General features: G+C 31.8%; 3 protein-coding genes across 5 annotated transcripts; 1 reads left to right on the forward strand and 2 right to left on the reverse strand.

Moving 5' to 3' along the window:
* The first annotated feature begins 1721 nt into the window (after positions 1-1721).
* On the forward strand, positions 1722-5779 carry LOC18048405 (formyltetrahydrofolate deformylase 2, mitochondrial). Of its 2 annotated transcripts, XM_006440222.2 has the most exons (9): positions 1722-2035; positions 2268-2380; positions 3048-3198; positions 3274-3347; positions 3446-3602; positions 3884-3973; positions 4553-4651; positions 4758-4844; positions 5389-5779. In XM_006440222.2, the coding sequence occupies exons 1-9, from the start codon at positions 1886-1888 to the stop codon at positions 5533-5535; spliced, it is 1068 nt and encodes a 355-aa protein (XP_006440285.1). In that variant the 5' UTR covers positions 1722-1885; the 3' UTR covers positions 5536-5779. The 2 variants fall into 2 exon arrangements, with proteins under 2 accessions (XP_006440285.1, XP_006440289.1); XM_006440226.2 differs by lacking the exon at positions 3884-3973 and having other exon boundaries at positions 1725-2035.
* Positions 5780-6179: 400 nt separating this feature from the next.
* On the reverse strand, positions 6180-8644 carry LOC18048406 (VAN3-binding protein). Of its 2 annotated transcripts, XM_006440228.2 has the most exons (7): positions 8355-8644; positions 7891-8222; positions 7415-7799; positions 7164-7340; positions 6943-6992; positions 6797-6854; positions 6180-6703 (listed from the first exon to the last, which is right to left on the reverse strand). In XM_006440228.2, exons 2-7 carry the CDS (start codon positions 8152-8154, stop codon positions 6465-6467), a joined length of 1173 nt encoding a protein of 390 aa, XP_006440291.1. In that variant the 5' UTR covers positions 8155-8222; positions 8355-8644; the 3' UTR covers positions 6180-6464. The 2 variants fall into 2 exon arrangements, with proteins under 2 accessions (XP_006440291.1, XP_006440292.1); XM_006440229.2 differs by having other exon boundaries at positions 7891-8644.
* Positions 8645-15389: 6745 nt separating this feature from the next.
* On the reverse strand, positions 15390-20692 carry LOC18048407 (3-hydroxyisobutyryl-CoA hydrolase-like protein 1, mitochondrial). The gene is made up of 14 exons (XM_024189492.1): positions 20600-20692; positions 20383-20463; positions 19917-19985; positions 19736-19799; positions 19416-19495; positions 19205-19288; positions 18850-18934; positions 18518-18603; positions 17289-17410; positions 17062-17122; positions 16805-16903; positions 16557-16658; positions 16403-16444; positions 15390-15536 (listed from the first exon to the last, which is right to left on the reverse strand). Exons 1-14 carry the CDS (start codon positions 20690-20692, stop codon positions 15390-15392), a joined length of 1215 nt encoding a protein of 404 aa, XP_024045260.1.
* Positions 20693-21540: the final 848 nt, after the last annotated feature.

Raw genomic sequence — 21540 nt, forward strand, 5'->3', positions numbered from 1 at the left:
CATAAAATAAGAATTTGATCTAAATATAAACAAAATTTTTGTAAGAAAGATAATTGGTGTTTAATATTAATTTATTTTAAAATTTAATCAGTTAGATAATTTTGTGAAATTTGTTTACTTAGGCGAATTTTTTTTTTTAAATTCGCACACATGTCTCTATGTGTATACCAAAGTTATTACCTATTAGGAAAAACAAAGACAAATATAGATAAAAATCATAAATTCATGAATGTTATAATTAATAAGAGATTGAAAGTGATTTAGAATGCGAGAGGAGAGAGAGCATCTAATAATTTTTTTTTAAAGTATCGATGCAGGAGTTTATTAAGAAAGTACAACAAATGAAGATTATTTTAGAAATTAAGAAGAGTATGAAGAGAAAAATGGTTTAAAAAGAATGTTAGAGGTGTGCCAATAGTCCAACTCCAGTTTTTATTCTCTATTTGCTATGGCCCAAACTAATATCAGGATCTCTTCATTAAATTACCACAATAGAAAGACAAAATACACCCCTCTATCTTTCTAAATACATCAACTTCTTTTTTTGATTCCCCATTTTTTTTAATAACCCCCCACCACTTTCGAATGAAATGTTATAATTAGAAGCTATGTAATAATGTTTTAAGTCCATTAATATAAAAATTCAATCTGACCACTGTGTTTAAATCTGAAGGAGGATAGGAATTTAAAAACTGGACTTTGTTAATTTCCTATCCGTTATTCTGAAAAAGAAAATCGTGCTTTTTTTTTTTTTTTTAACTTTTTACCTGATCAAATTCATTTGATTAAGGGTCACTACTTTCCTAGTATGGAGAAAACTATTCTCCTAATAAAACAGGAATACGTATCATCCAAATGTTATTTTAGCAATGAGTTATTGATTGAATATAGTATAAGGAATGTAGCTACTTGTTCTGATCATAGGATAAAATACATTTTCCTCATAATGTGGATCTATTTGAGTCTCACAAGAAGATGAGTTTTCAGTTCTCAGAAAAAAAAATTTTCATCCATTTGTATGAATAGTTAAAAACGTGGGACAGATCTCATATCTATTAAGAGCCATGCTTGATAAAGTCAAATAATATTTGTAATTATATGCATTTTGATTTATTAAGTATTTGATTCTGGTTTAATAAATCTTGATATAATATTTAAAATAATTATGAAAATTATAATGATCATTATATGACAAGTGACACCGACATCAATTTTTAATGAATTATAATGATCATTGCTCAATGATTTGCAAGTTGTAATTTTTAATGAATTATTTTTACATTTAAAAAATTTAGAAAAATTCATATATATCCATATATCTTATAAGTGATGTTGTTAAAAAGCTAAATATTAAAAGGTCTATTATATAAAATGTTTTTTTTTTTTTTACTGGAAAATGAAACTAATTGCAAAGTAAATATTTCCTGCTTTTGGGTGTACTGGGACCTGCAGTTCCATGCACTTTCCCAATTTGGAGGACTATTTTCAGTCGTTGCATTTTTGGCAAAAAACGGTTATTTTCCACGATAAAACGGCTTTGATGCTTTTGTTGCCAATCAACAAGAAACATAGAAAGATTTCACCCACTCACAGATCCACCAAACATCTCGCCCCAATCACAAACTTCCACGCGCCAACACAACGATTTTTCAGAATTTTTTTCTCAACCAACAAATGTTATCTGCCCAACTGTTACTCAAAAAAAAAAAAAAAAAAAAAAAGAAACGACAATGCGTATTGCGTTTAGTTGGCCAAATAAAAAGCATGACAAACGGGGGCGTGTATGTGGCCTCAACAAGACAACGAGTAAAGGCCGCCATCCGAGTTTGGTGCGAGGTGCTGGTTGCAGCTGGCCGAGAGACACAGGAAAACAAAAGAAAAGGAAATGACTCTGTTGCGAAGACTCTCTTCAAGCCTCCAACAAGTTGTTAAATTTACAAACAGGTCCTTCAAGTCCCTGAAATTCCCCGGAGAGCCCATCGAGTCCTCTGTCTCTTCCACTCTCACCCATGGAATCCACGTCTTCCACTGCCCTGTAAGTCCTCCTCCTACCCAAACCCACAGTCATATTTCCGATTGGTCTCTGTTTGATTGCTCAGAAACTGCAGGAAGCAAAAAGAATGTATGTTTTATCGAAAAATGAAAATTTTAAGGAGTCCCCATCAGTCTTTCTTTATGTTCATTTTGTTTTCATTTCATTGATACTGGGAGTGGACTACTCTGTTTAGCTTTTGGAGTTTGATAATTTGGATTCATTTTAACTATAGGATGAAGTTGGGATTGTAGCTAAGCTCTCGGAATGTATTGCTTCAAGAGGTGGAAACATACTTGCAGCTGATGTTTTCGTGCCCGAGAAAAAGAATGTCTTCTATTCCAGGAGGTACCTATGTTGATTTATTTCTCTATTTTACTTGAAGCATGCGTTTCATTTTTTAAACAAGACAATTGGTTTGATTGATTTAGAATTTAATTTCGTCTGGAACTTAGTGTTGTATGTATATGTTGATTTGTTTTCTTAATGGTAGTGGCTGGAGATTGATTTTATGTGGACTGGTTTTTGCTCTCAGTGCTATGAATTGTTACTTAAAAATAGCAATTGGAGGGCTATTTGTACATGTTGGGTTTTATCATTTGGCTTACTATTTTCTATAGGCGTTGAAGTGAAAAGAAATTTGTTTAATCTGTAAAAATTTCTTCTCATGTATTGATGCCATCTGTTTTCACAATTACAGGGTTTTCTGTTAACTTGCTGTCATTGCAATGTCTAGGGTGCAATTCTTAATAGGACGGGCTTTTTGAGCAATGAAAAAAATGTGTATGTGAGTGCATTTTGCTGCCTAAGTAAGTTTCAATCAGATATCTATGAGTCAACCAGCAAGTTTTGTATAATTGATTTTCATGTTATGTGGAATTGTCAAAAAGGCGATAATGGCTTGGATCCTATAAGCAGTAATCTGTTAGGTGCTCAATGTAGTTTGTAGCTATAAGTTACAACACAATGGAATGCAATCCTTATATATCACAAATGATCTTTATGTAAATGACAGTGAGTTTATTTTTGATCCCATTAAATGGCCACGGGAACAAATGGATGAAGACTTCTTTAAGCTGTCTAAAATGTTCAATGCCATGAGATCTGTCGTCCGAGTGCCTGACATTGACCCCAAATATAAGGTTGCAGTTCTTGCTTCAAAGCAGGTATGTTTGGTGTTTTCAGATGACTATGTATCACATAGTTTGAATACTGAAGCCATTCATTTCTTGACACTGTAGGAACACTGCCTTGTTGATTTCTTATATGGATGGCAGGAAGGTAAACTTCCAGTTGAAATAACTTGTGTGATAAGGTGAAGTATTTGAAATCCTATTTTCTTCTAGCTGCCTTTTTCTATCTTTTTCAAATAAAATGCTGATTATTGTCCTCAATGCTCAATATTTATTACAGTAATCATGATAGAGGTCCAAACTCCCATGTGATTCGCTTGCTTGAAAGGCACGGTATTCCTTATCATTATTTGTGTGCAAAAGAGAACAAAAGAGAAGAAGAACTTTTGGAATTGGTTCAGAATACTGATTTTCTAGTGCTAGCTAGGTACATGCAGGTAAATAGAATTAGGCTCTATGTTGCCCAACTTTTCTCCTGCTTGGTAACTGAGCAATTAACAGTCTTAAATTCAAGTTTAGGAGGAATAAACATATCCTTGTCCTCCTTTGATGCTACAATTGAATGGATTTCCTTATTAAAATTCAGAAGAACCTTCTGGTAGCTACTTTTGATGTTATTCACCCTGATGATTTATATATAGCAGCACCTATTCAGAGCCTTAGTGGCTGGTTACATTCAAACCCATCACCACAGTCAGTAATGTGTGTGTTTGTGCAGCCAGTTCCACTGCAGAAAGAGGCCTACCTTGGTTATAAATTGTTAGAGTCATTATCTAGTAAGGGATCCCTCACTAGTTACTTCAATATGGTAAGGGACAAGTTTTTTTTTTTTTTTAATACTGATTACACATCAGATTACTGTATTACACAAATATATTTACAACTGCTATTAGAGCATATATTACACTGATATTTACAATCAGATATATAACTTGGGACTTACATTATTACATTAATTCTATGAAGCATATGCCCAAACATATGATCCTCACAGACGAGGGATGTCTCTGCTCCACTCGCATTTCGCAAGGGAGAAAGACTTGCAAATTAACTCCACACAATTTTTTGCTTAATTGAGGGAGGTTAAACCTATGGAGACTCAAACTACTACCCTCATAATCTTTTTTAACTTTGAGCGTAGTGGTTTACCACTGGGCTAAAGCCCAAGTGGCGTAAGGGACAAGTTAAAAGTCAGGAAAACACAAATTTCAATACACTGCAAGACAAAATACATTGCATTGTAGTATGTGTTTTTCTTGTTTTTTAGCTTATCTCTTACTTTAATAAAATAAAAGATTGTTTATTGGAAAATTACTAATATATGTTATACAGATCCATTGATGTAGCTAAATCATTTGTTGCATTTTGATTTTTTGTTTTCCTGCAGATATTGTCAGGTAAATTTTTAAGGAGTTATGGAAAGGATGTTATTAACATTCACCATGGTCTTTTGCCATCCTTCAAAGGGGGGAAGCCAGCCAAACAGGTTGGTTGTTTTACATTCTGTCTGGGTAATCTTATCACCATTCTAAGCAGTTCATTTTTTCCTTCCCTGACTTCCCATACACATTAAATTGCTATTATGTTCTCAGGCTTTTGATGCAGGTGTTAAATTAATCGGTGCAACAAGTCACTTTGTGACTGAAGAACTTGACGCGGGGCCTATTATTGAACAGATGGTGAATTTATTTTTTCCTCTGCTGTTTCAAATATGTTTTGATTTACTAGGTGGTTGAGTATAATAGAGATAATGAAATAATTTTGTAGTTGGAACTTTTGGCAATCAGCTTTGCTACAGAACTGATGCTCTAGCTAATTGCAAGACATTCTGAGTGTTTTTTCAATGTTATGAATGGCCATGCCATCTCCACCTCTTGAACGCCATTTATCTGGTATCTGGGTTCCTTTTTTAACTAGTTCCCTTAGACATGGAATTGCTTCTAGTCTTTACCCAAGAGACTCCCTAATACTCAATAGCTTTGGGATTGGTTCTGATTATTTGGGTTGATTGCTCTAAATCGGCACGATTCACTTTTTTACATCTGTTTAAATTATTTTAACTACCCTTTAGAGGAAAATACTGCAAGTAGACCCTGGGAAATGTTTCTATGTTCAGGACAAAGCATGAAGATCAATTTATCAGTGTATACTACTAATACATAATGCATACTGTGTGTACTTCAATGTAGAAAAGTCTCTGATAGGCCTATAATAATTTTGCAGGTTGAGAGAGTTTCCCACAGAGACAACTTGCGAACTTTTGTTCAGAAATCAGAGGATGTTGAAAAACAATGTCTTGCAAAGGCTATAAAATCATACTGCGAGCTGCGAGTGTTGCCTTATGAGATGAACAAGACTGTTGTATTTTAACAAAGGAGTGAATTGCTCACTGCTGTTTCTCAAGTCCCTTAAGACTACTAACAGGAACCATGGCAGAAGGAAAAGCATAAGGGAAAATGACAAAGAAGTTGGAAGGCGGTGTTTTCTGTATGTACATTCAATCACTTTTGTTTATTGTTCAATAGACACATCATCACCATTTACAGAATTCCATTGCATGTGGAAATTCCTTTTTTTGGAAAGATTGTACCAATATTTGAAATAACTTGCTGAGATGATCATTAATCACTATTATTTTTGAATTATCATTTCGAAAATCCCTAGTGCAACTTTTCCTCTTTAAGGGTGCTCAATGCCTCTAATGCTCGAACCTTGTTTCTGTTCGTTGTTGGTGTTTTGAATAACCTCTGTAATAAAGTTAGGTGGTGGCCATGGTCCATCTTTACAGAGAGCTTTATCTAGTTAGTTTGTTTGTCAATTTTGGTTGGTATTTGGTAAGCTGTAAGCAGAGAACAGGTGTGGAGACATAGGATTTCCAGGGCACAGACCTTACTTTGCTTGTGAACCCTTGATTTTGTAATGGATAATAATCCATTTTGATTTTGTAATTGAGTGGCAATTACAATAATGCTACCTTTACAAAAATAAAATGTTGATATGCCAACTTGTGGCATATGACGTAGCGTTAACTCGTGGTGTTTTAAGTGATCATATATAAAAAAAATCTCATTTCCGCATTATGAGTTCATGCAGCCACATTTGTTAGAATACTATATATCCCAACTTTGTAAGTAAAGTATTACTCTATTATGAGCTTCAAGCATCTGCTTTTTGCAACAAGATTTTAGTGAAAGAAAAATATTGAACCTCATTTATTTTCACTTTTCTTGATTCAAAAAAGGAGTATAACTCTCAACAAAGTTTCGCCTGTTATTTTGTATGCGCAAATGTAAGTCATTCTACATACTATTACTGATACACAATGACTCCAGAGAAAGCTCTGTTGCTTCAAGGCTGCTGACTTGACGCAGGAGATTCTGAATCCCATCAACCCATCTCTGCTTGTGAATCTTGCTCTTGCACTTAAACTCTAGAAGACCTTGTGCGGTCTTGAGGCCAAAATATACTTCCTCAGAAATTTCCCTTTCCTTTTTATAAGGCCAAGCAGCACTTTCATCACAGACTCCATAGACGATACCTGGTGTCAGTAGAGTGTATTTAGATGTTACTGAATACCAAATCGCTGATAGATAATTTAAAAATGTAAATTGGAAAGTGGGTATGTGCTTACATTTATTCTTCTTGGAAAAGGCTCCTCCTACATGTTTGCTTTTGAGCTTAACAATGACCTAACCAAAGAATGATTTCAGTAAATGATGTACTTTTGATTTTAGCATTGCTTGTTTTCTCATGTGACTGCTTTTTTCTTTGCCATACCTGAGATTTCTTGTTGATGTAGACTGATACAAACTTGCATCTCAACACTCCTGCAAATTCCAGAAACAAGAATTTTAGATTCATATGAATCGAACTATAGAAGTCCCAGGGCAAAGCAATTTAATACTAAGAATGAGTTGAGACATTATGGCAAAAGCAAGTAGTCTGGGTGGCATCAGATTTATTCTACTGCTTAATTCTTAAACTACACAAGCAATTACCTTTACGTGTGAGTTGCATCAGTTCACCTTCACAAGGGTATCTCTGCTTCTCCAGCTGACTGCGAAAAGCAGCTGGCCAATGAGTTTCTGCTACTTCCCTCTCATAAGGACTTATCGACGCATTCTTCCTTGCTTCTTTTGGCAATCTTGCTTTTAGAGCTGCTTCTCCTCTCAAAGCTAATTATTCACAGAAGTATAAAATTCAGTGACTTGCACATACGGTGGTCGAATTTGAATCCGTGTATCAATACCTGTTGCAGCTGCAGCAGTAAGAGTCATCAGATCCCCGGGAGTTTGAATGTCCACTGCTGATCTTACAACAGAAGCCACACGATCATGATCAGCTCCTGCTGATTCAGCTAGTTCAATGCAGTGCGATGCCAACAGCTCAGTAGCAGAGGACAAAGCCATGCTCATTTTGGATCCCGAGCTATCAGATTTCCCTGCTGCAGCAGCCACAGCAGCCAAGGCTGCAGCTAAGCCAGCAACAGAGAGAGCAGAGTGCATCCGAGCATTTTCTACACGGGCCCTGTCCTTCTTCTTCACTTTGCTAGTACTAAGCTCCCTGTGGTGATGGAACCATTTCCCAATTGATCCTGTTCTCCGAGCATTAATTGAATTTACTATGCTCGCTGACTGCAAAAATAAAAATGAAAAAAATAAAAAAGATTAGAAAGCAGAAATAGCTTGAACTTGATAACAATTGACACAGAGAGTAATAACTTACAATTTGTGATCCATGCAGCGTCTCTGGCATTGCATTGAAATTCTGATCCAGTAAGAATTGCTTTTGTTTCTGAGCAAGAGCTTTCGATATCTCTGAAGCTGAAAGACTCCAAGATCTGGACAAAAACTCCATAGGCTCCTTTGGTGTTTGAGGCTGAGGGATCAACGGCAACGATGATGCTGCTCTTAGCTCTCCATCCTCTTCTAAATGCTCAAGGCCATCCAAAGAACTATTTTTCCAAGATGAATATTTCCCATTTTCCATTTTAACTTAGTCTTTTTTAAAAAGTATAATCTCTTCTTGCTTGTACTAGAAAACTTTGACTGCTAAGCCTGAAATATGAATTGAAGGCACGACTTAGCGCATAACAGGAAACAAATAATCAAGAAATATCAAGTGAAAAAATCAGATAGCCCTTTTGAACTAATAAGCAAGTCACTGTTTGGCCAGCTAGTTGAAAGTACCTGCAAACTGCTTTTGATATTGTGGAATTATAAGTTTATTTCAAACGAAGATGACTCAAGTAGTGGTACAAAAAAGTAAAAGTAGGAGAACACCCAAAAGGATTTTGAAAAAGATGCTTATTCCTTACAATCTCAAAAGCAAAGCACTCAAAAAGCTATTTTTTTCTCACAGAGAAAAAAAAGTAAAATACTCGAGTGATAAAGAGACTTGCTTGACCGAAACAACCATGCAAACCTAAAAGTTCTTTGTAAGGAATTGACCCATCACCTTCTCTAACACAATCTACTTGTATATAAACATATAATATATAGAGCCGGTGACAAAATGGATTACATGAACAAATTTCAAAGTCTAGTGCTTTGAACCCCTCCGTAAATTAAGGTGAAATGAAACTCAAAAGACACGACAGAATTCACAAAACTCGAAAAATAAGACAAGTAAATTAAGGACCATAATGAAGCATTATCCTGGATAAGTGGGGATGGTTTCTTAACACTCGTGCATGTAACCAAATGTTACGTATAAAGAATTAACATTTAGATATTCGAATTATTGTACTAGGAGACGAATAGAGAATTCTTTATTTTATTTTATTTTTAAAAATTTTTTTGGGTGGGTTTTGAGCAGGGGCGGATCTAGAACTTAATATTACCCCGGGTTAAATTAAAATTTTTATTTTGAAGCGAACATAAAAAATTATATATAAAAATAAGTACATTAAATAAAGAAAAACACTAAAAATCTTATCTATCTAAATATGGACTATAAACAAAAATAATTAAAAAAAAGTAAAAAAAAAAGACAACTCAAATATGAAAACACTACTTTTCAATGATAGAATCTGACATTGCAGCCTATAATAATATATAATTATATAAGGATTAAAAAATTAATTAAGAATTTTAAATTAAAATAGATCAATACATGTAATTACAATCAATTAAAAATTGCAAGTAAAACTTTTATATTTGAAGTGAAGTACTAAATTACCAAACTTAATAAATTAAACATAAAATTTATTCATCCTTTCAAATTGTAAAGGTATTATTAGTTAAAAGTTTCAATAATAAACTAAACTTAATTCAGTAAAAATGTATTTGGGTGTAGTTGTTTCTTTGTCAGCGCTCTATCTCTCTTTAAAGAACTAGATATTGATGATTATTCTATCAAAACCTCCTTAAAATACTCAAATTTTATTTTCTAACTTGTCCTCTTAGTTAATATAACTAATAAATAAAATCTGAAAATTCACATAAAAAATTATAAAAATATTGATAATTGTTACTACATGTTGTTTCTGTAAGTACTTTTACTACTAGTGACGATGTTATATTACATTGACATTTTTTTTTCAATTAGAAGTTTTTTAAAATAAATTAAAGCAGTAATTAAATTTTAGCTCCCTAATGTTTTCAATCTATTCAATAAATATATGATTTAATCATTTTATAGAATAAGTCACTAATTTCAATTGAAAATAATATAAGTGAATAAGGGACATATTTGTAAACAAAATAAAAACTCTATTGTTATATAAAATTGATGAAAACATAAGGGTAATTGGGTTAGGGACATATTTGAATATTAAATAAAAACTCTATTATTATACTAAATTGATGAAAATATAAGGATAATTGAGTTAGGGACATATATGAAAATAAAATTAAAACTCTATTAATTTACAAATTGATGAAACATTAAGGGGTATAAACAATTTTGCCTGGACTAGACCGGGCTGTAGCCCGGTCTAGTCCACGCGTAGGTCCGCCACTGGTTTTGAGTCCTATGACTTTGGGTTGTTGGATGGTAGAAAAATGTGCGCGTGACCAGCCAATGGCTATGCATGAACCTGTTGGACAGTAGGGCCGGTTCTGTATATATTCTCTATTTTTCTTGCTTGGTGGCGTCTTTGATGACATATTGCGTGGTTTTCAATCAAACGGTTTAGATTGCTTTAAATATATTAATGGGAGATTTGCATTGAGAGTATGTAATTCATACAAAACATATAATACAAACATATATAAAGCCAAGAGTTGTGCACAAAGTCTAGTTAAATAAGTACTGTCTTAATTATATGACCACTGTAGCCCCAAGTCTACTCGATTCTTAAGCATATTATTATCTTAATTAATTGGATCACGGGTTAGGTCTTTAACTAATGAGATTTATGCTTATACATGGGAAATATTTCAGAATTGTTTGACATCTTTTTGGCTTTTGTGCCAAGTATATGACACTGATTAGAATTGAGGTTGGACAGCTGATATCTTAAAAGTTATAGTACTAAAGTATTTGGTAAATATTAGCTGCTATAATTTAGAAATTATGTTGATATGATTTTTTATTTGTATGATAAAAAAATATATCGTATCTTTAATAATTTTATCAAAATATTATTTAAAAATTATTTTACTACATACTATTAATTTTTGTTTCATAATTAAAATTATTTTTCTATAGCAGTCATAGCTTTCCCAAACAAGACCTATGTCCATTTGATGTATCGGATAAATTACAAGTCAAGGTCAGGGTCATATTACTCACACTATCATCTGAATTTTAACATTCACCTTTATGGTGTGTTTACTTTAAGGAATGTGAATGGGGTGGAATGAGAATAAACTGTGAATGTGAATGGACTGGAATGAAAATGAAGAATAAAAATGAGATTTCAATGTTTACTTCGCATAAATAAATGGGAATGAGAATGTGCTGGAATGTCATTGATGTATTTGCTTGGCAAAATAAATAGGAATGAAGAAATGGAATGAGAATCAATTTACCAAAATACCCATAGTATTAATAATTAATAAAAATAATTAATTTATCATTATTAACAATATTATCATTATTAACATTTATTATTATTATTATTAAATTTTATTAACTTTACTATTTTAGTTATTATTAATTATTGTTAATATTATTTTTTATTAATATTATCATTATTAACATTTATTATTATTATTAAATTTTATTAACTTTATTATTTTAGTTATTATTAATTATTATTTTTATTTTTATTAATATTATCATTATTAACATTTTTTTATTATTACTATTATTATTATTATTATTATAATATTTATTAACTTTATTATTTTAGTTATTATCAATTACTGTTAATATTATTTTTATTAATACTAATATTATTAAATTTTATTAACTTTATTATTTTAGTTACTATTAATTATTGTTATTTTTATTTTTATTAATACTATCATTATTAACATTTATTATTATTATTTTTAATTAATATCATTTTTATATCTAGATAATGAAAATTACATTATTATTATTATTAAATTTTATTAATTTTATTATTTTAGTTATTATTAATTATTATTATTTTTTTAATAATAATAATAACAACAATAATGATAATATTGTTAATAATGATAAATTAATTATTTTTATTAATTATTATTTTTTTCATTATTTTTATTGTTAATAATGATAATATTAATAAAAATAACAATAAAAAGAATTAATAATAATTAAAATAATAAAGTTAATAAAATTTAATAATAATAATAATAATTATTATTATTATTATTATTAATGGTATTTAAAATTTGAGAAATATAAAAAAATTAGAGGGATATAAAAGTAAATATATATTTCATTCTCATTCCCTTATTTTCATTCCCAACTCTGGAAATGAAATTTTCATTCCTTATTCCCAAATTGTGTGGGACCCATATATTTTATTCTCGTTCCCAAATTATATTTTATCAAGTAAACACATGTATCATTCACATTCCTTCATTATCATTTCCCATTCCATGAAGTAAACACACCATTAGAGTTTTACAGTCATCCAAGATTAATGATAAAGCTAGTAGCAAAGCAGAAATTGATCATTCGCCAAAACCGTTGGAAAGCACCAGCCACAGAGGCTGAACTAGGTTAGCACATGATTATATAATTAGTTTCGGGGGTGATTCAATTTGGCTAGTGTCGGTTAGCCCTTGCCAGACCAAAATCTGACACCTGGTCCAGTGCTGTGATGGTTCCAAAATATTTTCTGCCTAGCAGTAACTTAGACTTTGTTACTTGATTCTTGACTGCCATTATGGCATCTCGATGAACCAATGATTTTACTTGGATTAATAAAAGCTAGACGGAACAATCCATATTAATATTTGGATTAAGCTTGTCCCTAGTGCTAAGCATACGGCTAGTGTGATGTCACTTCCACGCTGTCTATGATCGATAATGGCCATAAATCCATAACAGACCAACCAAAGAAACGATTGAGTCAAATTAAGTTGCTGTGTTTCAGTGACATTACAGTACTGAACTTCCCTCTTTGCAATGCCAGTAATGCCACTTACGCGTTAGCCACCGACGCAACTGCCAGGCTGCCATGACAAATTCCATTGTTCATAGTTTTGTTTTGTCAAAAAGTGTCTCATCATTAGGAACAATATTATAAATTTATGTGGAGCACTGCGTCGTTTCAAATTTCAATTTCACAATAAACGAAAATTTTCACTTCCTGCAGAAGATTCCAGGTTAAATTTCAAATGAAAGGAGCTGGGGTAAAGGTGGACGTGGTAGCAATTTACATAGCTTGAAAGCGTCTTCTAATAATAATGGATCCTTATCTTTTAGAACCCACCCGAAAAAAGGCTGAAGTTAAAGGGGCCCCTACTTTTCATGATACACATATTTATACGAATGAGACATTCAATCCTGATAATGTGATTTGACCTTGCCAGTCTGTCCAAAGTTTTATGCCAAAAAATGATCAAATAATGGGACTCTGAGACTGAGAGCTAGCTCCCGACTTCTGAAATCAACGTCAGATCATAATGACAAACGAACCTGCTTGAGAAGTGAAGACCCACAGTTTAAAAATAGCAATATTCTCTATTTGCTTACATACTTCTTATGGTCTATGCTTATAGATGATGGAGATGCAGAATGTTGTAATGTAATTATTTAACTTCGTTTCTAACCCACCAATTATGATATAATTAAAACTTGAGATGTAACCAATAAATAATTTGATGTCCAGTAGATATTTCTAATCAACTTGAAATGCATGGTTGATTTAAGGTTCTTGGATGGCTCCTCATGGTAGGTCATGCATATATGATATTGGCCCATCTAGTTGGATTCGCCCAAATTTCTCTATCATTCAATTATTGATGCGGTGATGCCAATGATTTTGTTTGAACAGTTGCTTTAACCGAATGGGCAGCAGGAGGAGGAGTACGTAAAAAAGACAGAAATATGGCAGATCTTCAAGCAGATTTTACATGTCTCCAAACCGATCCAATGAAATATTTTAAGCTGCAATTTCTTCAAGTCGCTGGAGCTGTAGTGGGCTTGTATGCTTTGTATTATCTTCCAGCATTTGCTTCACTTTCAAAAGGAAATATTCCATTTTTGGCCTATGGTGGAGTTTTCAGAAAATGGTCTCCACCGGCGCATTGTAAAGCAGATAATATCCCAACGCCAGTTTTGCAAAATGTGTGGGGGAATCAAATACCAATAAAAGAAAATGGAATAAAGAGGATAGTAAATCTAGAAAAGCTTATCGTTGTCTTCCACTTATATATGCGCACGGGCTTCTGGGTCGATCAAACTAATAAAGTAGTTGATATATACCTCTTATGACCCTGAAACATCACCATTCACCGAGTGGGGGATAGTCACTTTAATATTTGGCTGAAAGTATATATCAGTCGTATTTTGATGGATAAACTTTGATTTACCCCCACTTAGAAAATTAAAAGTGTGAAAATATTAATTTAATCCATATTTTCGTTTAAAAAATGAAGGTAAATAAGGAGGTATGTTGAGATATATAATTTTTTTAATCTTCTTAACAGTAAATGGGAGTAAATTAAAGCTTTCACATTTTTAAGAGGCAAATGGAGGATTATCATTCTAATTATGGGTTAAAAGAGATTCGCTCTTTTTTTATCCACAAAATAACCTCTTCCTTTTACAAAGTTTCTTAGTACAAGTTAGACAACCATATTATGGACAAAATATTCATATAAAGTTCTCTTATAATGCAGATGTTAAAATGTAGATTTAAATTATATATTGTTATATTATAGCCAGATGACATTTGTATTTAAAATGTACTGAATAACTGATAAATTCATGTAATTTTATATATGAGTGTGTGTGTGGGTGTGTGCGCGTGTTACCTTATTGCGTGAACAGAGAGAATTAAACTTCACTATTAAATTCAATACATTGTTAGAGAAAAATATGTAAATAATCAATCTTTATTCTAAGAGTCCTTTACTAGCTAGGAGGAATTAGTAGAATAATGAGATCCTTTTCCCTTAAATGAAAGCAAATTCACCGAATAAATTGGAAGTGGTCACCAACTCTTTTTCTAAAGGGGATGTTTTGTCCTCATTGTAATTTTAAAATGGTACGTAATAACTTCTTGAAATATGTTTTTACGCAAGATGGATGCGTCCTTTTAGTTTGCTTCTTCCAGGAGCTGATAATTTTGTCCAACGCCCGTGATGAAACAAGATAAGGCATTATTAATCCGCTTAAAATGTAAACGACCATGTGCTGTTATCAGATCGTCTTGTCGTTTACGTAATTGAGATTCGAACGACTTGTCGCATATTTTTAAAAGGGCTTGGCCTCTCCTCTTCTGGATTATTTGGCTTCATCTCCTCAACGAGTAATGATATTCACCCTTGCCGCTCACTTTCGCGAGAACGATAGAATAAGGATTAGGATTCTCTCTATTTTTTACCAATAATTTAATGATGCATTACGCATATAAAAATTTAAAGTTTTAGGGTTTATTCATTTTAAATTACAAAAAGTACAATATTATTGAAAATCCTCACACTTACTATGGATAGGGTATATAAATGACGAACGATACACACCACTGATATGCGAATTTGCCTCCCCCCATGCTTTTCTTTTTTCCATTTATTTTTGGCCAAATAGCTACTAAACTGCCTTCCCCAGTCATGTGACTGATGTTACCAAATGAACTGATGCTTGGCACCACCAATATTAAATCGTAGCGTCGGTTACACACGAGACATGACATGAGAGAGTGAGAGTCCACGCAACTTGTTAGGCGAGGGTAGCTGTAAGTCAGGCTCGTCCCAACTCAGCCTCTCAAAGTATGCGTTCACCATATCTTCAGTAACTTGTTCCAAACGTAGCGGATACCACTGCATTATTTCATTTATTTTTTATTTTTAGATCAAGTTATAAATATATTAACTACCTCGTCACCGGAACAATGCTACACACACACACACACACTCATTCTTAGGCCGGAGAATCTTGAATTTATAAAATTGGAAATGAGTTCACAATAGTGTAAATATACTTTCATAATGTTATCAAATAATTTACAAGATTGTGAAAATCCATTCAAACTACTATCAACTCACTCCGAATTTTATATTCTTCATTCTTAGATTCGACAATTTTGAATTTTATAAAATTTAAAACGAGTTGACAATGATGTAAATATAATTTCATAACGTTATCAAATAATTTACAACGTCCTCAAAAGTTTGTTCATAACATTGCCAACTCGTTCCAAATTTTAAGTTTAGATTGAAATTTTTTTCATATGTATATATATATAGAGTCATTATCTAATACGGGATCCCTTAAGTTATTTAAATAAAGGTTTAACTTAAAAAAAAAAAAAACACACACACACACACAGACACACCAATGCTGTGAATTTTATCTAGTAGCTTATTGGAGTGTGTGTTTTTCTTGCCTTTTAACTTATTCTTTTACTTTAATAACTTTGTATAGTAATTTTCCAATGAGTTCCCTTAATTTATTAAAGTAAAGAAAAACCTAAAAGACCTAAAAAAACATATGCACTCTCTTTTTTTTTTTTTTGTGCAAACATGTTATTAAGTTGTATGGTTTTATAGTTAATTAAACACTAACTCTATTAAGTGATATGATTTAATAGTGAATTGAACAATGACTCTATTAAATTATATGCTTTAATAGGGTGTCCGCATAAAATAAAATGAAGGCGCCCGCACATGAGAATAAATATATATACCTTAGGTGTAAAAGATTTGTCCACCAATCGTGCACGAACTCCCTGAAGAAAAGAAATTAATGAAGAGCTGGCTTATTAATTACTATATAATAAGTGAAAATACGTATAGTCCTGCGTACTTCAGACGAGTATTATTAATCTTACTTGTACGTACCTCACAGAAATTGTTAGAGACCTGCCCGAAAATTGCTTGATTGGTCATACGATACTCACGCATAAGACATTGTTCTAGAGTCTGAAATCTGCCTTGTCGTATCTGTTTTTATGCATGTTTAATCAAACCAAACCATTATCAATTAATTAATTAATTAGGCCTGGCTTTTGATTTTTTTTTTATTATTATTTTGTGGGCGCGCGCGCGCGTCTATATACACGTGATGTAAAATGTGAGATACGACTTACAGATTTTAGAGAAACCTTCAAGCTCAGAGGTGGTGCTTCCTTTAGCTTCTCGAGTGTTGAGACGCACCACTCATCTTTTGTTTTCGCTGCTTCGCTCTCCTAACAAAAATGATTTTGTATTTGTTGTAATTTATAAATGCCATAATAAATCTTTGACAGATATTAATTACATCATTCCAACCATTAAAAATCGTTCCATTAATCAATAAGTAATTAAACTTATGTTAATTTTCATCTAATTAGAAAACAAATCTTACCAGAGCATGAATAATTTCCTCCACTGTGCCGTGGCTGAAACATTTATTCAGAATCTCAAACCTGGAAGCTCAAGATTTAGAATAATTAATTTTACAATCACTTCAAATCTAACAACATGTTTCGCTAGCTAGCTACCCTTAAAAACAAATTAATTAATTAATTAAAAAGCAAAATGGGCACTAGTTTAATTAAGCGTGCATCGAGAGTATAAGGCATAGTACCATACTTGTGAAAAATATGGTTTTGATTGAGATGCACGGGGTCACTGTATTTTCCAAGAAATGTACCCACAGCAGAAAAATCATCTGTGAGTAAAGTACCAAGTTGCTCTTCAATCAACGGAAGCCTCTGTCGACAAGAACTAACGTTGCATGAGTACCTACTTAATAAGCTAGCTGAAGAGAGTAATGTTGTAATAACGGAACTCATACTTTATTAAAGTAAGAAATCACTTAAAAAATAAGAAAAACGCACATGTAATACACTACATTACAGTGTATTTTTGTTACTTCCAGTTTATTCTTTATTAAGACATATGCTTTAATAACTTTTCTAAACTTTAATAAAATTAAAGATCCTAAACTTTTGTGTGTGTTTGTGTGTGTGTAATCGTTCTTAGGTGGGAATGCCCTCTTTTTTTTTTAACGTGGACACGCTTTTAAGTTATCGTTTAATAGAATCAAATTTTAATGCTACTAAACTGCACTAAAAAATGACTATATAGATATTAAAATAAAAGCGAAGTTTAGCTACCAATGAGAGTAGAAAGGAGGTTATAGAACTGGATTCTTTAATAAATACCATAGCACGCAGTACTCGAAACCTAAAAACCAAGACTCAATTCATAAAAGCTCGAACTTACCTAGCCGAACAAAGATGCACACATCCCTTTTGGGGTCTTACTAGTGAACAAAGTGGGAAAAACGCGACGAAAGTCTCTGTAATTGTAAGTGTTAAATTCATTTTATAATTAATAAAATATATTTCATGTATTGCTATTAATAAATTATTTTATATAATATTAAGAATAATTTAAAATCTTTATATATTTATTTCAATATTATGGTTCTACATATTAAGATTTAGTTTAATATAATATAAGATTACAAAGTATTAAAATATCTTTTTAAATATTGAATTATTTTAAAATGAATAAATTTTTATATTTTTTATTATAAAATATTAGAGTCATTTTTTTGGGTCAATAGAACTAAAGAGTATTATAATCAAAAGGGAGTTTTAGCATCCCTTATTCAAAACTTAGGGTTTATATGACTATTTCTCTAAACTTTAAGGGTGTAGGTGTTATTTATCCTGAATAATAAAAAAAAGAAAGATAAGATAAGCGGGGCATACACTCCACTACATGTTTATATATAAATGCATGGCCATGAATAATATATAAGAGAAATAAACTAAGGTTAATTAATTAATATGAAAAGATAATTAACACACAGCACTGAGTGAATAGTGCGTAGCAAGTCCACAAAATAGCATTTCTTCTCCGCTAAGTGTGGCTCCAGTTAGACCGAGGTATTCCCCTGTAAATGAAAATCAAAATAGCAGATATGAGATTAATAAAATAGCAGATATGAGGTATTCCAGTGTGGCTCCAGATATGAGATTAATAAAGCAAAGCAAATTAAGCTTATTATTGTTATAATTAATTAATTGTGAGTACACATAAATTAATATTAATATTACTATATTAGTATACATCATAAGCTTTGTGCCCATGTGATACGAAAATGAATGTTATAATGATAAAATGAACAAGCGAGACCTACCCAGGTGACCGGGCAAGCGTGAAAGATAATATGAAGACCCGACATCGGGATGGAAACCAATCAGTACTTCAGGCATAGCGAAAACCTGTAATTAATTAATTAAAATGAGTTTTAGATTCCTAATTAACACAAAATTCATCATATATATATATATATATATATTAGTGGAATAAAGATTGAGTGCTGAACTCAATTTTTACTAAGCCTTGAATCAATAATTATTAGATAAGAAAATAATATTTAAAATTTTAAAACAATTCGAACTATTGATTCAGAATCAGATGAATGAAAATAAAACTAAATTAAACTGCATTAATTCTTAATTCTGAATAAATCCAATTAATTAGCTCCATACAGTTTTCTCAGTTGCAAGACGATACGAGGCATGCACAGCAATTCCTGCACCGCCACCCATCGTAATGCCATCCATGATAGCCACCTACGTGTGAGCAGCAGGAAAGCAAGAATAACAAAGTGAGTTAATTAATAATTAATCAATATCCCATGCATGCGTTTAACTATTGATTAATTTCATAAATTAAGATTTAAGAATAAGACTAGCTCACGTGCGGCTTCGAATATGTGGCTACAAGGTAGACGAAGCTATACAATGTTCTGAAAAATTCTTTACATTCTTCTACTCTCCCTGCACAATTTTTTAATTATAATTTATAATAAATCATCTATAAATTAATAATATAATATTATACAGGACTGAAAACTATTAGTTACTCTATTATATCAGTATCACCCCATACGATATAAGAGAAAGTTAACAAGTAATGAATTCAATTTAAACATAAATATTAACCACTAATATTTAAGCCTCAATCAAATCCATCTTATTCTCTTTTGCATCAAAGTCGAATTGATCTGTTTCCTATACCTTCTTTAAGCATCCGATAAGCACCAACAACATCTCCGCCAGCGCAAAATGACCTTCCATTTCCCTTTCAAAAAAAAAAAAAACAAGTATACATAGTATGGATTATATATACTAAAGTTAAGAAAGAAAAAAAAAAGTTGAAAACCAATGGAATCTGAGTAGTAATAAACTTTTTACTCACCTTAATCACAACAAAATCAACCCCGGAATTATTTTCCCAGGATTCGTATTGTTTGGTAAGGAGAGCAACCTGAGGACAAGAAACTCAAGTACATATATATAGTCTTCAAAAATGTGCATCAATTCCTCAAAAACACAATAATAATCAATAACAATGATAATTAAGGAAGGGATTAAAATGAGACTTCAGACTCGCCGATTAAAGAATGCTAACCAAATATCGTAGAAGTGGGAAATTAACGGATTATTGTTTAGAAGTTGTCATTGGTGTTACAAGGCTTCTTTCTGAATAATATTTCATTAATTATTTTTTACTTTTCAATCAAGTTACTCATGTCACGTAAGCAGCCAACTCAGTTTATGCAAAAATGCTTGTGAGTCATCATTGTGCTTGCTTCTATATAAATAAAAAGTATCTTACTCTCTTTCTTATATGTTTCGCACTTGAAATTCAAAGTGATACAAACCATTGAAGTATTGAGAGCATTTAGCACATGGGGTCTGTTGAGTATCACAGTTCGTGAATTCGCTCTCTCTTCAACCAGTACCTAAAACAAATTCAAAAGAAAATTTAATTTTGTCGTCTCTTCCATGCATGTATTGTATATATATATATATATATATATATATAGCTAGCTGTGCATGCAACATGGTAATTTATTAAAATAAATAAATAAAACTAACCAAGCTGTGGGGTTGATCGTTGTAGTAATTCTTGCCGTTGTTGAGTGAAGAGCGCAGGCCTCTGTTACTTATTAATGAGGGAAATCGACCCATTTTTAAGCAATATTGGGAAATGATTTTGAAGCTTAGCATCTTGCTATTATTTTCGTGAGCTTTAGATGTTCTTTGGAGGTAATCGCTGGTTAATAAGTATTTATAGGGTAACAGATAAATGAATAATTATTGGTATTCGTGTAAGGCATGTTTACATTTTTCATGTGGGGTATTAATTTATTCTATGGGACTCAAAAGGATATTAATTAACTAATTAATTAATTAGTTAATCAGAAACTGAGATACAGATTAGTTTCTTCGTGCCGCGGGTAGACTAGTGAATATTCTTCTACATTTAGTTTGATTAGCTTAGCGATTAAATATGCATATTGTACACGATTGATATATAACCATATCTCACGCACTTAATGAATTTGAGTAGTTTCTTATTTTAAGGCGCCGTTATAACATGAAAATTAAGGCATGTTAAAATTAAAATCATATATTAAAATACTAAAACATATCATTCTTAATTAGACTAACGAATATAAGAAACGAAAAAAAAAAATTACTATTCGTATCTCAATTGGAACACAGATCAATATTTTCTAGTAGCCATACATTGCGTGTGTATCTAATTTGATTAGCATTTAATTTGCATAAAAAAATGATGTTAATCCCTAATATATATTCAAACTCTACATGAATTTGAGAAGATTATTTTAGACCCATTAGAATATTATCGAATGCACAAGTTCAAATTTTAAGATGAAAATATGTAATAACAATTATGCTTCTTAATCTTATACTTAATTTATGTTCACACTCTGCCTTTTGACTTCAGACGTGTCAGTTACTTCAGTTAAAAAAAAAAAACTCAAAATCAAAGAAGGAGAAATTAGTACGTC

Source organism: Citrus clementina, unplaced genomic scaffold, assembly GCF_000493195.1.
Source record: "Citrus clementina cultivar Clemenules unplaced genomic scaffold, Citrus_clementina_v1.0 scaffold_3, whole genome shotgun sequence".
In the NCBI taxonomy this organism is placed as follows: domain Eukaryota; kingdom Viridiplantae; phylum Streptophyta; class Magnoliopsida; order Sapindales; family Rutaceae; genus Citrus; species Citrus x clementina.

What these genes read in the sequence shown, in the direction of transcription:
- LOC18048405 (XM_006440222.2), top strand. Translation starts at nt 1,886, where the DNA reads ATGACTCTGTTGCGAAGACTCTCTTCAAGCCTCCAACAAGTTGTTAAA. An exon ending in TCACTAGTTACTTCAATATG is followed by an intron (nt 3,974 to 4,552) that starts GTAAGGGACAAG and finishes GTTTTCCTGCAG; the next exon opens with ATATTGTCAGGTAAATTTTT. An exon ending in GGGGGAAGCCAGCCAAACAG is followed by an intron (nt 4,652 to 4,757) that starts GTTGGTTGTTTT and finishes TTATGTTCTCAG; the next exon opens with GCTTTTGATGCAGGTGTTAA.
- LOC18048406 (XM_006440228.2), bottom strand. Translation starts at nt 8,154, where the DNA reads ATGGAAAATGGGAAATATTCATCTTGGAAAAATAGTTCTTTGGATGGC. An exon ending in CGCTGCATGGATCACAAATT is followed by an intron (nt 7,800 to 7,890) that starts GTAAGTTATTAC and finishes TTATTTTTGCAG; the next exon opens with TCAGCGAGCATAGTAAATTC. An exon ending in GATGCAACTCACACGTAAAG is followed by an intron (nt 6,993 to 7,163) that starts GTAATTGCTTGT and finishes TGGAATTTGCAG; the next exon opens with GAGTGTTGAGATGCAAGTTT.
- LOC18048407 (XM_024189492.1), bottom strand. Translation starts at nt 20,692, where the DNA reads ATGGGTCGATTTCCCTCATTAATAAGTAACAGAGGCCTGCGCTCTTCA. An exon ending in ACGATCAACCCCACAGCTTG is followed by an intron (nt 20,464 to 20,599) that starts GTTAGTTTTATT and finishes AATTTGTTTTAG; the next exon opens with GTACTGGTTGAAGAGAGAGC. An exon ending in TTATCGGATGCTTAAAGAAG is followed by an intron (nt 19,496 to 19,735) that starts GTATAGGAAACA and finishes AAAATTGTGCAG; the next exon opens with GGAGAGTAGAAGAATGTAAA.